General features: G+C 35.6%; 1 protein-coding gene across 1 annotated transcript in view; it reads left to right on the top strand.

Moving 5' to 3' along the window:
* The window catches only part of LOC115445380, a 28,728-nt gene extending 13,610 nt beyond the window's left edge, over window positions 1-15,118 (top strand). The window contains exon 2 of the mRNA XM_030171618.1: window positions 14,129-15,118. Within this exon, the coding sequence (XP_030027478.1) occupies window positions 14,132-15,118 (987 nt within the window). The 5' untranslated portion in view covers window positions 14,129-14,131. The remainder of the gene's footprint in view (window positions 1-14,128) is intronic.
* The last annotated feature ends 1,726 nt before the right edge of the window (window positions 15,119-16,844 follow it).

Genomic DNA, 16,844 nt, shown 5'->3' with positions numbered 1-16,844 from the left:
TGGACTATTTAAGTCAAATTTTGAACGTGTAGAGAGGCACCACAGATTATTACATGCTGATTTTTATCTAATACTAGCTTTTGCCCGCGGCTCCGCTCGCGTTATAAAGTTTTTCAGGCTAAAGTTTTCCGTTATAAAAGTAGTAGTTTCCTGGGAGCCTATGTTCTTCCCAGGGTCTCAAACTGTTCCATACCAAATTTCATCTTAATACGTTAGGTAGTTTTTGAGTTTAACACGTTCAGGCAGACAGATGCAGCGGGGCGCTTTGTTTTATAATATATTTTTTAGAACTTTTTAAGAGGAACAATCCCGTCATACATCATTGTTGCATAACTTTAACCGTTTACGCAGCGCACGCAACGGAAGCTCTCAAAACTAATCAATTGTTCCCATTTTTGCAACATGTTTCATTACTGCTCCGTTCCTATTGGTCATAGCGTGATGATATATAACTTAGAGCACTCCACAAACAAAGGGCTATTCAACACAAAAAGATTTTTTCAGTTAGAATCGGTAGTTCCTGAGATTAGCCATTACTGCTCCGCTCCCATTGGGTATAGCGTGATGATATATAGCCTATAGCACTCCACGAACAAAAGGCTATCCAACACAAAAAGAATTTTTCAGTTTGACGCGGTAGTTCCTGAGATTAGCGCGTTCAAACAAACAAACTCTTCAGCTTTATATAATAGTATAGCTTTTGCCCGCGGCTCCGCCCGCGTTATAAAAGTTTTTCAGGCTAAAGTTTTCCGTTATAAAAGTAGTAGTTTCCCGGGAGCCTCTCAAACTGTCTCCATACCAAATTTCATCTTAATACGTTGGGTAGTTTTTGAGTTTAACACGTTCAGACAGACAGATGCAGCGGGGGACTTTGTTTTATAATATATTTTTTAGAACTTTTTTAAGAGGAACAATCCCGTCATACGTCATTGTTGCATAACTTTAATCGTTTACGCAGCGCACGCAACGGAAGCTCTCAAAACTAATAATTTTTCCCCGTTTTTGCAACATGTTTCATTACTGCTCCGATCCGATTGGTCATAGCGTGATGATATATAGCCTATAGCACTACACTAATAAAGAGCTATCCAACACAAAAAGATTTTTTCAGTTCGAACCGGTAGTTCCTGAGATTAGTCATTACTGCTCCGCTTCTATTGGTCATAGCGTGATGATATATAGCCTATAGCACTACACTAATAAAGAGCTATTCAACACAAAAAGAATTTTTCAGTTCGAACCGGTAGTTCCTGAGATTAGTCATTACTGCTCCGCTCCTATTAGTCATAGCGTGATGATATATAGCCTATAGCACTCCACGAATAAAGGGCTATCCAACACAAAAAGAATTTTTCAATTTGGACCGGTAGTTCCTGAGATTAGCCATTACTGCCCCGCTCCTATTGGGTATAGCGTGATGATATATAGCCTATAGCACTCCACGAACAAAGGGCTATCCAACGCAAAAAGAATTTTTCAATTTGGACTGGTAGTTCCTGAGATTAGCGCGTTCAAACAAACAAACAAACAAACAAACAAACAAACAAACAAACAAACAAACAAACTCTTCAGCTTTATATAATAGTATAGAAGTATAGATTATTATAATTCAAAATCTTTATCGTTGAAAATATTTCACATTCCAGAAAATTTCGGCTTCACTTGGGAGTATTAAATATCAACCTATTTTAGTTCCGTCATTAATGATTTAACATCGTCTTATATCTTTATATTTTTCGATGTCAAAAGAAACACGCATATTACCTATTTAGGTGGCTAAAGTGCAGGTAAATCTTGCTAAAAATATTTGCAATACATCTCAAATTAATACATTTACTAATAAAATGACGATGGGCTATCTCTAACTTTATAAAACATAGTTACAGACATTTGTTCTTACGCCGAGCCCGTCAGAGCGTGGTAGCGGCGCGTCCACACGTGTGGCTGTCATCCGGTGCGACACAATGCACCTTTCAGCCGTGTCCCGCTGTCGCGACGCTATTGTCGCTATCTAGGGATTCCGAGTCGCCGTTCGGGACTCATTGTTTGAAAACTAAATAATCTCGTGTAAAAAGGGTGTATAACACTGAAATGAAAAAATTAAAAATGTAATGTATAATGTACTTTTTTATAATATATATTATAAAAAAGTGTAATTCGTCATATCCGAAACATAATGTTTTCTAATAATAAGTGTATACTATGCCTTGATTTTTTATCTGGGCTCAAATTTTAACCTCATTTAAGTGTAACGTATTTCTTCACATTCAAATATTAACAAAATATTTATTTTATTGTCTAACATGCAATTGAACTCTCAACATCTATTTCAAAGCCGTATTAGTAACTGGGTGTTGCTCGACTTCCCTTGCGTCGACATATTTATGACGTCAGCACCATCTATTTCAAAAATCTAATTAAATTCGAAATAATTTCCCATGGGAGTAAATTACCGGGATAAAAATTAGCCTAACTGTTATTCCAAGACATGGTCTATCTATATGCCAAATTCGACCAAAATCTGTTCAGCTGTTTCTGCGTTTACTTGTAACAAACATCTAATATTTTTTTTAATTTTTTCGCATTTATCATATTAGTAAGATTTCACTACTGATAAAGACATCAATGGCGACGGGTCCATATTGCCCGAAACCTGTTAGCTTCCCTTTCGTCATTTAACTTAAATCTAATTATCAATAGAACTATTTGCATATCGCATTTATGCATATTAGTACCTGTAAGTTGCGTCGGATTACCTTTCGAAAAGCATCATTTGCCACTGATAGACATTAGGGATATATTTTATTATAATTAACTTTAGTACGACTACTTAGTACTTTAGGGCTTAAATCTTTGCCTTTAATTAAGATCTGCATGCGAGGCATGTAGGTATACTCCACGTTAAATAAACTTCGTCTCAATTTAATCCGCTCTGTGTTTGCTCTTCAGATTTTGGGGGATTTGTCCTTAGGGTATATGCGATTTATTTGTCTGCAAATTTATATGTTTCAGCTTCAGACATTCTTACATCATTAAGATTTTTACTTTTCATCATGGTTGCTGAGATAGTCTCGATATTCATACAAATATTATAATAAAAAAATATATTAATTCATACAAATCATAGTCTCAACTTGACATTACAATATTATGATTTACAGTCCAAATACGTTAGATCTGTAAGGCGATATTTAGTGCAGATATAGTTTAAACGCACACACTCACACCATTATTTCCGAAGTGGTAGGCCGAAGCGCATCTGGTGCACCCACTTTCTTCTGTGTTTATTCTGTTCTATGACGTGAAAGGAGACAAAAATTCCAGACTCCGGACTAATACTAAATACTTAGTCTGGCCATAAATACTGTTACACTTAATTATAAAAAAATATTACATTTGAATTTCGAATCTGTCATTTTTATACGATTGTTCATTGTGTTTTCTCATTTTGGCGCCAATACATTGTAAAATATTTTGCGATATTAAAATGGTGTGGGGTGATAAAGAGAACCGAATCGCTGTGATAGCATTACACAAAGTAGGTATGGAGCCAAATGCAATTTTTAAAACTCTCCATACACTTGGTATTAGTAAAATGTTTGTGTACCGGGCTATTAATAGGTACAATGAGACCTCCTCTGTTTGTGACAGAAAAAGATCTGGCCGTCCACGTAGTGTTCGTACGAAAAAGGTGGTCAAAGCAGTAAGGGAAAGAATTCGAAGAAATCCTGTCCGAAAGCAAAAGATTTTATCTCGGGAAATGAAGATAGCACCTAGAACCATGTCGCGTATTTTAAAAGATGACTTAGGACTTGCAGCCTATAAGAGACGCACTGGCCATTTCTTAACTGATAATTTAAAGAAGAATAGGGTGGTAAAATCGAAACAACTACTGAAGCGGTACGCAAAGGGAGGTCACAGAAAAATTTTGTTTACGGATGAGAAAATTTTTACAATTGAGCAACATTTTAACAAACAAAATGACCGTATTTATGCTCAAAGCTCTAAGGAAGCTTCCCAATTAGTCGACAGAGTGCAACGTGGACATTATCCGACTTCAGTGATGGTTTGGTGGGGTGTTAGCTATGAAGGAGTGACTGAGCCATATTTTTGTGAAAAAGGTATCAAAACATCGGCACAAGTGTATCAAGATACCATTCTTGAGAAGGTAGTTAAGCCCCTTAACATCACCATGTTCAATAACCAAGTATGGTCCTTCCAGCAAGACTCGGCGCCGGGTCATAAAGCTCGGTCCACGCAGTCTTGGTTGGAATCGAACGTTTCGGACTTCATCAGAGCTGAAGACTGGCCGTCGTCTAGTCCCGATCTTAATCCGCTGGATTATGATTTGTGGTCAGTTTTAGAGAGTACAGCTTGCTCTAAACGCCATGATAATTTGGAGTCCCTAAAACAATCTATACGATTGGCAGTGAAGAATTTTCCCATGGAAAGAGTGCGTGCTTCTATTGATAACTGGCCTCATCGTTTAAAGGACTGTATTGCAGCCAATGGAGACCACTTCGAATAAGCTTTTTATATTTTTAATTGTTTTATATTTATGTATTAAACTGACACACTGTAAAAGTAATAAATGTTATTTGCAGTTAACAATTTTCTTTTTTCTTTATTACAATATTTATGGCAAGACTAGGTAGAAAAACCCAATAACACTGCCCGACCCGGGGATCGAACCTGAGACCTCGGCAATGCAGTCATACCGTAATATTTATTTTTTAAATTCGCACTTTATATGCAGTAGATGTGTACAGGTGGACAGTGAGGCATTTTCTAACAGTCAACCTTTGGATGACGCAAAAATGAGACAATGTGGGGGTAAGTATATAAAACATAAATAAGACAATACATATATTATGTAAAATACTAGCTGACCCGACAGACGTTGTCCTGTCTTAACTATGAATTTGCAGCGCGCATTCTGTCAATCGCTGACAGTTATTTCAAATAATTGACAGTTATATAAAATTAATATTTTCGTTAGGTTTTCTTAAATTTTCAAATTTTCCGCGAGATTTTTTGAATTTTTTCTTTCATAAGAACCTTCTCCTGACAATAATAAACGCAACAAAATAAAAAGTCAAACAAAATAAAAATGAAAGCAAAAAGTATCATACGATATTAATATACAATCGTATTATTTCTATACCTATTGACGTTGAAATCAAACACCTGATTTACATACGTTAGTGGTTTTGTATGTAAGCTCAAAGCTCTTCTGGCGACACGCTGTCGAAATTCGATACAAGCTTCCTCCGGTGACAGCAATGGAAATGTGTATATCAAATATTAATTTATGTTTGGATGCGACATACTTTAAATTAATTATTTGAATATATGTTATAATTTAGTTGTGACAAAGGCTATATAAGGCTAGCAAAAATACGTATTAAAATAACTATGAAATATTATCAGGAGGCCTTATTTCGTCAAAGGAGCAAATACGCCTTTTTCCAATTACGGCCATTCGAATTGAAGGAATTTGATGGCCGTGTAGGTAAATAGGGGATTTTTACTCTTTTAGTTATATGGCTATCAAAGCTAAAGCTGTCTTTTTATTAGAATGTTCGTAATTGCAAACAGACGGACTCGCCCCCGTAGACTATAGTATTTTTATGGTTAGTATGCAAAATTAAATTTCTCTGTCCTTAATGTGTATGTTAGCTGAATAAAGAACAATCTAATTGTAAAAGTATTTGGAAAAAGGTACTAATAACTGTCTGCATAAATGTATGAAATTAAGAATTCTTTTGTGCAAAATGGATGCAGCTGTACGAACCGAGTTTGTAGTTTACATACAAACTTCACAATCTGCTAGTCATCCAGGTGCGTAGCTCTTTACGTAGCATCGTAGCTACGTAGCGGTCCGTAGCACGTACTTTTATTGCCTACGACACAAAGAGCCGCTCCATGCGACGACTGAGTAACGAATACATAGAGTTCTAATTTTAAATGGATATGATCGATGACAATTTTATGTTGAATTCTGGTATGCCATAATATGAGATCTTTTATACGTTACGTGCATAGTCTTTCTTCACTTTTAAATGAACAAACATGAGATTACGGCCCATACTAAGCCCCACCTATATACAAAAATTTACAAATTATTCACACATTGGCTATTAGAATTTGACGTCACTTAAATTTTCTACTACCACCACCTTTCTAAGCATCAAAATTTCATAAAAGTTTTAACAATAGTCTTTATTTCAATAATTTTTATTCAGGAAAAGTATGTGTACTAAAATTTTACAATATTTGCCAGTGACAACCAAATTAAGCTACGCTCGGATCTTGGGCTACTATATTATCTACAGAGTGCAACAGTAGAATTAGAAGGTATAAATGTTTATATAAAGTATGTTTGCTCAACTCATTCTCTGTAATCAACCGCATCCCACATCACCTGCGCTTCCTAGTTCCCTTCACTTGCTTTGACGGAATGTAAACGACGGCGCGGCATTGTGTTGCGATACGATAACGCTTTTATTATTATTAGCCGCGCCGGGGGAGAATCTAATAAAAAGAACATAGAATACAATGATACGGTGAAATGTACTCGTGGATGAACATCTTCAAGAAATGTGTTTGGTCCCCGCTGTTTTTATATTTAATGGGTTCTATTTTGAAAAATGTATTCAAATTTTTTTTTGTTAAAATGGGCTTGAGATATTTTTATTTATTTCTAGATGCTATCTGATTAGTATTACTTATTTTTACATTTGAGTCAATTAACGCGTGATCTATGTTCTAAAATAATGTATCTAATAATAAAAAAAAAACAGATTTTTATAAACTAATATCACGAACATTTTAATTTATTTAGTTTTGCAACTATAAATCACAATATAATCCAAGGACCTACATACAATATACATATTTTCATTCCAAATATTTTATCACTCCATGTTTTTTTAATTCAAAACTCATAGTTCCGGACCTAAAATACATTCCAAATATATTATCACTACTTCCCTGCCCTTTAAATTTATAAGAATTACTTCTATATCCTCATAAAGACATATTTCTGAGTTTATTCAACACTAAGACATGAGTGTGTAATGTGTGTATCTCATTAAAATATCTTTGATACGTAAGACATGTTGAAATGTGTTTAATTATTTCACCAAACACTTCTAATGACATTTGGCTGTTAAGGAGTAGATATAATTAGTGGAAAGTAAACAAGAATACAATTAATTTAAGATACAGTTTTCTGTACACAGCTAAAGTTTAACTTTCGAGAATTAATGTGAAATTCTAAGGATATGAGAATATTGTAGTAATAGTAGGATTTTGGTGATACTATTTATGATCTAGATTACCACTATTACCTAATAAGTTTTGCTTATTAGGTAATAGTCTTCTTTTAAGCATAAAAAATCATACGGTAGGAAGAGAGCAAATTTCATGATTCAGTTGTGAAAAAAATATAAGTCTCTCTCTCTGTCTACACCGATCTATCAAAGGAGTATTTTTATTTGTTAAAGGCCTGCTTCGCAACTTCTGAGAAGATGAAAAAGAAAATAAATTGTAATAGTTTTAATAACAGCCATATCATTAAGTAAACCTATTTTTGTATCACACACAATTTACATTATACTTCAATGTCCAAGAAATCAGTACATCGTTCGCGCGTCATTACATTCATTCGTTCCCGTATCATTCGTTCTGTAATGTCGTTATCACCGAGATAGATCTTGTTAGGAAATTGGGTACATTCAGCTTTCCAGCTGAGTGGCTCGCTTGATTAGTGTGCCGTGGTTCCGGTGCTTTATTCGTTCAACAGTGAACGTATCTTTCATTTTTTGGTTCCATTAAGTATTGAGCTATGCGATATATTATAATGGTTATATGTAATTAGATTTACATAAAATACTTATCAATTGAATATGCTACGTATTTGAACGTTTTTATGAAGACTGATTAAACGTTTTTCAAAAATTAAAGAAACTATATTGTTTTCCACAAAATAAATACGTAAACAACATAACCAAAAATATTTATACAACTTTTTCATATCAAAATGTACTAACATTATTGTGAAAGTTAAAAACCTCTATACAGATGCAAGCTGAAACAGCCAGCATTTTGAAATCCTCGGTCATTACACAGGCGTGTAGTTTTATTTGTAAAAAAAAACATGACGGATCTAAAAGCGCGACAGCGTCACGTAGGCTAGCCTTGCAAATAAAAACGGGAAAAATATCTAGATTTTATTTGACGGTGAAATGACACGCTTCGATTGGTTTATTTGATGTAGACTCGGATTTGTGTTTTTCATGTGGCGGGTATGATTTTGTTTCGTTTTTGAGCCGTGTGTTTTGAGTTATGTTTGTGTGTGTTTGTGTTGTACCATAGTTGTTAGGTTTTGTAATTATTTCATCATTTGCGATATTGACAAATCCGAACTAGGATGTTATTTAAATATGATACCTTTAATAATTTGTGTACCCTGGCTATACATAATTGGAATCACAAATTCTGTACATATGTGCAAAATAATTTAGTTACTCCAGCTATAATTGTTGCTATGTGTCATTGATATTAAATTAATAATTATATTTTTTCCTTTTTATTTATTTAACAGGTGGTAAAGAATTGTTTCTAAATTTGTTTCAAAAGCATTAAAATCTACATTTCGTACTTTAATGAAAGAAATGTAATAAAGGGACAATCAAGCCGCAATAAATCATACTTCTCCGAGTGGAGAACACTCAGTCGGATAATCGGCAACGTTAAGCCGTCAGAGGCTTAGTATCCCCCCCCCCGTCCCGCTGTACCCCCGCCCCCCTCGCCCCTCGCTCGCCCGGCGTCTCTTCACGTGCGTTTTGACGCGATTATCATACCCTGCCGGTATCTGAGCGCAATATTGTTTGCGTACAGGATGTTGGAAATGTTGAAGAGTTTGGATGTGGCTTTTTTGTTGAGTGATATATGTTTTGTTTGTCAAAACGCTATCATGTTAAGTGAGTGTTATGTGAAATTATTATAAAAAATATGTATTATAATAATTGATAGCAGTATAAAATACGTTACTTAAATTCGGTCTCTTTTATGCTTTGTATTTCAGTCCGATAGTGATGGAGAAAAGATATTTTCATCGCCTGAAGAAAATTACGCATATAAAAAATGTAATACACTATTTAAATATTTGAAATACCATAATAAAGAAAGTGTAATGAACATTTATTATACTAGTGAAACTTTCCCACAGACTGAATCGAATACTCTGCGCCGCAACCTAATTTCGTAACTCCATGTTCCCCACCCCACGTCGGTACGGTTTTTGAATCTGCTTCCTTTGTGACGGTTTTAATATGGAAATTAAAGTTTGCTGCCGTGTGGCGTGGAACACCTCCACAACCATATTATTTACGCCTTATTAACACATGTTTCTAGTCTCTCATGGCGTTTGAGCGATGAAATAAAGTCCATAATCCCCTGAACACCCGTTGCCGGCCGGCAAATTGCAACCAAAATGAATTTGTCGCTAAAAACCGCGCGTCCGCCGCCGCTTTTGAGTCTAATTGAATTTTTTATGTACTTTAACAGTGGTTTCCATTTTTTTCACGGTTTAGCGAATTTATTTTTTAAATATAGATGAATTTTCTGGGAATTATGTTCGGCGTATTTAATGTTTTCTGCATGACGGATTTTACAATTTTGTTTTGGTAAATTGTCCAGCGATTTTTAAACTTATAGGCAAGCGATTTGGATTTTCTGTAGATATATTTACGTACGTACCAGTGGCGAAGGGTGAAATTTTTCAAAAGGTAATCCGATGAAAATAAAACTGCATTTGTTAACATATCGTTGCCATTTTAATAGAAAACAAAAGCTAAGACAGACGTAAATAAACCTAAAAGGGAAGCCGATAGGAATAGGGTTGTATGGACGTTTCGAAACTGGTACTCACAGAACATAATTTGAAAAAGAAAGTATTCAAATACCAATGGTACTTTTAACTATACAAGTTACACAAAACCTCAGATAAAGACACTACACTTTACCTGTCATTGAAATCCAGAAAACGAAACCGAAATATGATTTAACGTTCCATTTCTCGCATACAATTTCCGATAATTAAAAGATAACCGCCGTACGCGTCGCATTTTTTTCATTTTTTCACCGGAAAAAAATGCATAAAAGAACACATCTATACCGATCTCATTTGTACCGTGTTTGCATTCAGTCTCGAGGCATTTGTAGCGTGTTTTGTTGCCGTTGCGTTTTGTTATTGCACGAGTAGTATTCGAATACGAGATTTTGACGGAACTCTACGTTTTGTTTGTATGAATGGATGAATCAGTTTGTCGGAAAAACTATTTTTGTTTGTTTTAATTTCGCACTAATTGTAACGTGTATGTTTGTTTATCATAACATGCACATTTGACAGTAGTTAGTTTTATCCGTGGCATGGAGGCAGACGCGGTCGTAGAGAGAGGCGAACCGGGCAAACTGGAGCCTCGCGTGGTGCCTTAGATGACCTTTTTTATGAGGTTAAACTGTAAAAAATTGAGAACTTTTTTGCTCTTGCCCGTGATCTTGTTTTGGTTTTTCTTTGCTTTGGCGAAGGGCCTCGCGTCGGTTAAGGTCAGTGCATGGAGGTCTCATGACTTTTATGGTTTCTACTGTCTAAGATAAACTTGCCTTACTGGAGAACCACATCTTCTGTTTGTCTTTTCTTGAAGGTCTGTAACATACTCACAATTATCCTGGAACCGCAGGTATTAGATATCTTCAGCCGATTTTCCTATAAAGAGGTATTTAAAACATTGCTTACATTTATATTCGTCAGGAATATTTATCGAAATGTAGAATTAGTTTCATCAATCTGTTCACAGCCCTCAGCGGGCTAAGTCATAAGGGACCTCAAAAATTCACAGAAATATGAAGATAAAAGCGGCGATAGCCTACTTGGGTGTGGAACGGATTGCAAAGACGAATGTCCGCAGGTTCAAATCCCAAGGGCACACACCTCTGACTTTTCTAAAATCATGTGTGTATTCTTTGTGAATTTATCGTTCGCTATAACGGTGAAGGAAAACATCGTGAGGAAACCTGCACATCTGAGAAGTTCTCTATAGGAATTTTGAAGGTGTGTGAAGTCTACCAATCCGCATTAGGCTAGCGTGGTGGACTAAGGCCTAATCCCTCTCAGTAGCAGAGGAGGCCCGTGCTCAGCAGTGGGCAAGTATATAATACAGGGCTGATATTATTATTATTTTATTATTACGAGGATAGTTGCCAATAGTAAAAAAAAACTACAAGATTATTACTATTTAACATTATCTTAACATGAAGAAGTCATAAATCAGAATGTTTTTTTCAATACGTTGCTTTAAGTAGACGTGTAGCCTCGTAGCGACGTAGTGGCGTTACGGCGTAGCGGCGTAGACGCGAGGGTTGCCGCCGTGTTTGCCCATCGTCGCGTACGTAAGATTCAGTCCCCGCTTCACGCTCCGCATCAACTGTTTGAATAGAGATACGCCACTCTGAATTTATTGTGAACAGCGTGTTTTAGGGCTGTCACGGATTTGAAAAATATGTTTATTAAATAGAAAAATGTAGAGCATTGAATATGTTATGTCTTTAAAATATTATAAACTACGGTGCCCGATTGCCACTATTTCCATTTTTGAAATACAAGTTTTGTGTTGTGGAAAAGAGGCTGTCATTGTCTTTCATTCTCGCAAACCCTCAATCTATAAACTTGTTGTTGCAGGTTATTCAAGTGTTTATATTGATTTAACAATCGACCCAGTAGTGTTTTGTAACATAGTTGAACCATGCAGGCTAGAATTTATAGTTGATAAAAATATATATTTTGTATACTATGCTTTCATATGGAACGACTATTACGATTATTAAAAATCATGTTCTAGCTGTCGACTTTATCTTTTGCTACTAAACTGTTTTACTCTCTCAAAAACCACACAAGAAAACATTAATAACATGCACGGATGCTAGGTGTTATCCAGTCCTCGCCTCGAAATTTAGTTAAAAAAAACTTCTATCACATAATATGCGTTAAAAATATACAAAATGTGACAACCCTACACCCACCCCGCTTCACCCTCAACACTTTATTGTCGCACAAATCCGATGTATCGCCTCCACTCAAACTCGGTGATATGGTAATGTGACATTTAATTCCTATCGGGAATCCCTTATTAGTGGGCGATACTTGTGGGCTCTCGCCATCCTTTGTTGATTGAATCATGCGGTACGTATCGTGTACTTTATTAATCTCTATTGTTTGCGAAATGTATTGAATAATTTTCGTTGGGTTGTCATCGGTTTTATGTTTGGCTGTGTAGTTTGGTTGCTAGCCTTTATTCTTAATGAAGAAAATTTTACGTCCCTTTACGTACTTACTTGAGTCTCTAAGTACGTTACGTAAGTCTATTTCAAAAAGTTCTTAAATTAATGTATAGTTTAACTTTGGAGTTGGGTCACATTAATTTTTTTTTATTGCTCAATGACCACGTGAAAATTTTGAATATAGAATTCCGCAGCAAAATTCACGGTATATGGCAGTCTTCAAAGAGAAATTCAAAATAGGAATCTGTTACTCGCTATTGGAATGCGGACGTATCGTCATTCGAATATTGGCAATAAAACCGCGATGAGCTGAAAAATCGATGTTGACAGACGAACCGACAACGGCTATATCGAGCCTGGCTGTAGGGCGTGTAACTGTGCCGGTTTTATCGGAAATTTAAAAATGGAACGTAGTAGGCACTTCGAGAACGTTCTTCGAATGACTTAGTAATTTGGGAGGAATACCTAGCTATGCATGTATGTTAACTTACATTTAGGTAAATCTCTATACGTAAATTATTGTATGCGGAGTAATACATATACGTGTAACATTTTTATAGTTTTAATTGGGATTAGAAAACTTTTATTTAAGGTTTCTAGTATGAACGTTATTTGTAAACGTATTATGGTTTGAAATATAGATACCGATGAGTAATCAAGCAATTCGCTACACTAAAAACCAGACGTCTATTTTAAATCTGCATTTCTTACAAATAGTCTAAGAGCTATGAAACATTTCTCCAACATAAGTAGAAGTAGAAAGTGAGCACGTCTTGCGTAATACCTAGGCGAGTCTCGGCAAGTCTTCGAGTGCAGTACTCGGGTACAAAAGCGTCAGACGCATTGTTCGCCGAGTCCGCGATAATCACCGCACTACTATCTGCTCGATTCGAATCACATTCACATTTAGTCGGGACGAGGGCGATTTATACGCCACGACAACGTTACGACATATTTGTTTGACTCTATAAAATATATTGATGTAAAAACTGACTGGTTGACTGATTACAATCATGATATTTTAAATAAGGGTTCCTTAAAATGACGCAAGCACGGAGAATAGATTTTTGGTAATTTATTCCCGTCAAAACTCAAAACTAAATTGAGTGTGAAAATTCGCTTATAGGGAGCTACAACACACTTGAGTGCTATAGGCTACTTTTGTTCTGGAAGTAGGCGCAAACGCAGGTGGAGCTGTGAAATAATGTTAGTTATTTATAAAATGAATAGAGGAAGGTACAATCAACGATTGTTATATTTAGGCATAATAATAAAATATTTTCATACGTAGGTGTAATTCAGTTTCTGATTTTAAATAATATAGCCTGATAAATTCCGGAAAAAATACAGAAAACTGTTTCACTAATAGAATGGTATATTATTCCCGAAAAAAGTTGGCAAGCAAAAGTCTGTTTGATACATTTTCACAATATTCAATCGAATTTTAAAATTTCCTTGGCAAGTGACTGGTTTCAATGTAGACGAAATATTGCGTGAAAACATCTTACATAAAATAAATATAATAGGCACATTTATTACGATCATAAATAATAACTTAATTGGTTAGTTAAAACTTAAAATAATAAAAAAAAAATATAATATGAACGCTTAAACTATTTTTCACCAAAAAAATTACAATCGTGTGGTGTAAATGGATCAAAACACCCCATTCACTTGTTCATCGCAACTCATTCACATTGAGATTCCGATCCCCGGCTCGGCTGCACGCTCGCTCATTTGCAGATAGATTCAAATTGTTACAACGCTCAATGTTTTGTTCCAGACCATGAGCTCGGTGCAGGAAGAGAAGCCCCCTGGCGACGGCCAACCCAAGACCCATGTCCGGGAACTGAGGAATACGGAGCTGGTGTCACGATTGCTGGCCGCGACGCCTCCTTACCTCTACAGCGCTTTACCGCTTCAACCGCACGCTTTCTTCTTTAGCGAAATGTTGAGGTCGTTTGTCAACGCGCGTCACGGGTGCCGACCGCCACATTACCATCGGCGCTTCAAGCGCAGGACTCACAAATACTTCGCTGAGAACGAAACCGAATGGCGCCGAGAATGGCCGAAACAGGAGGAAGAGAAGAAACCACCGGAGACGCGTCCAGAAGTTCCATTAGAATTGACCGTCGATAAGCACCCAAGGATGCGTGAAGCGTCTCCTAGGAGAATGTCTCCTAAAACAGAGCAAGCTAAATCTAGCGGCAGTCCTGGTCCCCCTGGAAGACACTCTTCGTTCGTTGATGTCGGGACGGAGGAACTGCCGAAACCATCGCCTTGCGTTGGACGAAACCCACCAGAAAATGTCGTACCGCAGTCAAACTTAATACTTCCTCCTCCTCCACCGATGTGGTATCCACCGCTTTACAATCCTCAATTTGGCGTAGATCCTTTAAATTTCTTCATAGACCTGCGCGTTTCTGGCCACATTTACGACAGGAAGAGGGCAATGCCTGAGGGTATGGAAGTCAACCAGGAGATAAGGACTGAGGAATCAGCTGATAAGAGAATAGGAAAAGAATTCGGTAGACCTCGACATTTGTCGGCTTTCTCTGTGCCGGTACGTTCGACTGCTATCGATGGTTCGGAGAAATATTTGAATATCAGCAGGCTGGGGAAGGTGAACGGGACGTCACACATAATGAAGAATTTGAAACACATGTATGATAGTCTGCGGAATTCACGAGAAAATAAAGATGAATCCAAAGTTTGCAATGACGAAGAGGCTAAAGCCGAATCATCGGATTTAGATGATGATATAATTGATTAAAATTTTGCTATATATCTATGTAGTTGTTTATTATAATGTATTAACAAATATACCTATAAATAGGAGCTTATCTGTAAACATTTTTAGTACCAGAGCTCACAATTGCAACCATGTCACATTGTTTTCAAGCTATAACTTGATTAGAGAAACACAAATAATGGAATAAGAATATTGTAACATGTAGTACGCGATCAACTTCGATCCATTTACATAATATAAATAATATTAATATAGCCCTGTTTGTTAACATTGTAGAAAACGTGACGAGGTCAAATGAGGAAATTTCTGCAATTACCTAGTCGGTTTTTAATGGTTGATAAAAGCATTATTGATTTTATGTTTCAACTGTTGGTAAAGCTATTTTAAAGATTTATACAGCAAACTCTCATTTTCATAATCAGTGATCAAGACCTAAATGGCTTACTGTTTTTATTATTTAGTGACTTGTTTTTTTGATTATAATATTACAAATGTACTTTTAACAAAAATATAAAGCAGTGTTTAGACAGAATATTGGATATTACCCTTAGATGTAGGTATATAATGTAAATATATAAACACGTACCGTATGTACCTAATGAATTTCAAAGATATATTATAATGTGTATCTAAGCTTAAACGTACTATTTAGAAATATAATTGTTGTACTTGCTTATACAGGGACAATTTGACATTGCGTTATTTAATGTAATCACATGCTTATTTTATTGAAAATAACATTTTACAATAAGTTACTTGCACCGTAGATGTAAAATAAAAGAGTGTTCGAACAAAATAAATATAATTAAAAGTAATTTTAATTAGTAATTGAGTAAGCGGCGATAGCCTAGTTGGTTGTGGAACGGACTGCCGCGATGAATGTCCGCAGGTTCAAAACCCAAAGGCATACCTCTGATGTTTCAAAAAAAAATATTTGTGTATTCTTTGTGAATTATCGTTTCCTTTAACGGTGAAGGAAAACATCGTGAGAAAATCTGCATACCTGAGAAGTTTTCTATAGGAATTTAGATGATGTGTGAAGTGTATCAATCCGCACTAGGTTAGCGTGGTGGACTAAGGCCTAATTCCTCTCAGTAGTAGAGGAGGCCCAATAGGCTGTGCCTAACAGTGGGACAGTATATAATACAGGGCTGATATTATTATATTATTAATTTAATTTTACTACAACTCTGAGAGTATTCGTTGCAGCGGCGAAATCACACTCTCAGTCTTCTAAAATATATTTTTGGTGAACATATTTGTTATTTTTGGCTCAAGGTTAGCAGAAGTAAAGTTGAATATTTGGTTTCATTTAGTAACGCAATGTCAAAATCACCTGTATATCTTCTTGTGATTATTTATGTTCAATTTTTATTTCAGAATATGTATGCCTCAATATTAAAACAGTACTTATGTGGTTTTGTTTTATAAGTTGCAAGTACATGAATAAATATTTATAAGAATCAGCTTTAGGCTATAAATAATTATAAATGATCTCATTGTCTAGTCTTAGATTAATAAAATGATTAAAAATATTAAGTATACCTATCATTTTAAAGCTAATAGAAAGCGAAATACCTACTATAAAATATTTACTTCTTACCAATAAGTATATCCCATTATAGAGATACCTAAGTTTCTTATAACCAAAGCTTATAACAAAGAATCTTAAAATGATCGCTAAATAAATGTATTAAAGTACGTGATTTTGTTTTATTCTACCTAAATTAAGATACATAATTATCAA

Source organism: Manduca sexta, chromosome 8, assembly GCF_014839805.1.
Source record: "Manduca sexta isolate Smith_Timp_Sample1 chromosome 8, JHU_Msex_v1.0, whole genome shotgun sequence".
In the NCBI taxonomy this organism is placed as follows: domain Eukaryota; kingdom Metazoa; phylum Arthropoda; class Insecta; order Lepidoptera; family Sphingidae; genus Manduca; species Manduca sexta.
The sequence above is the reverse complement of the archived record's forward strand: the minus strand, read 5'-3'. Positions and strand labels throughout refer to the sequence as shown.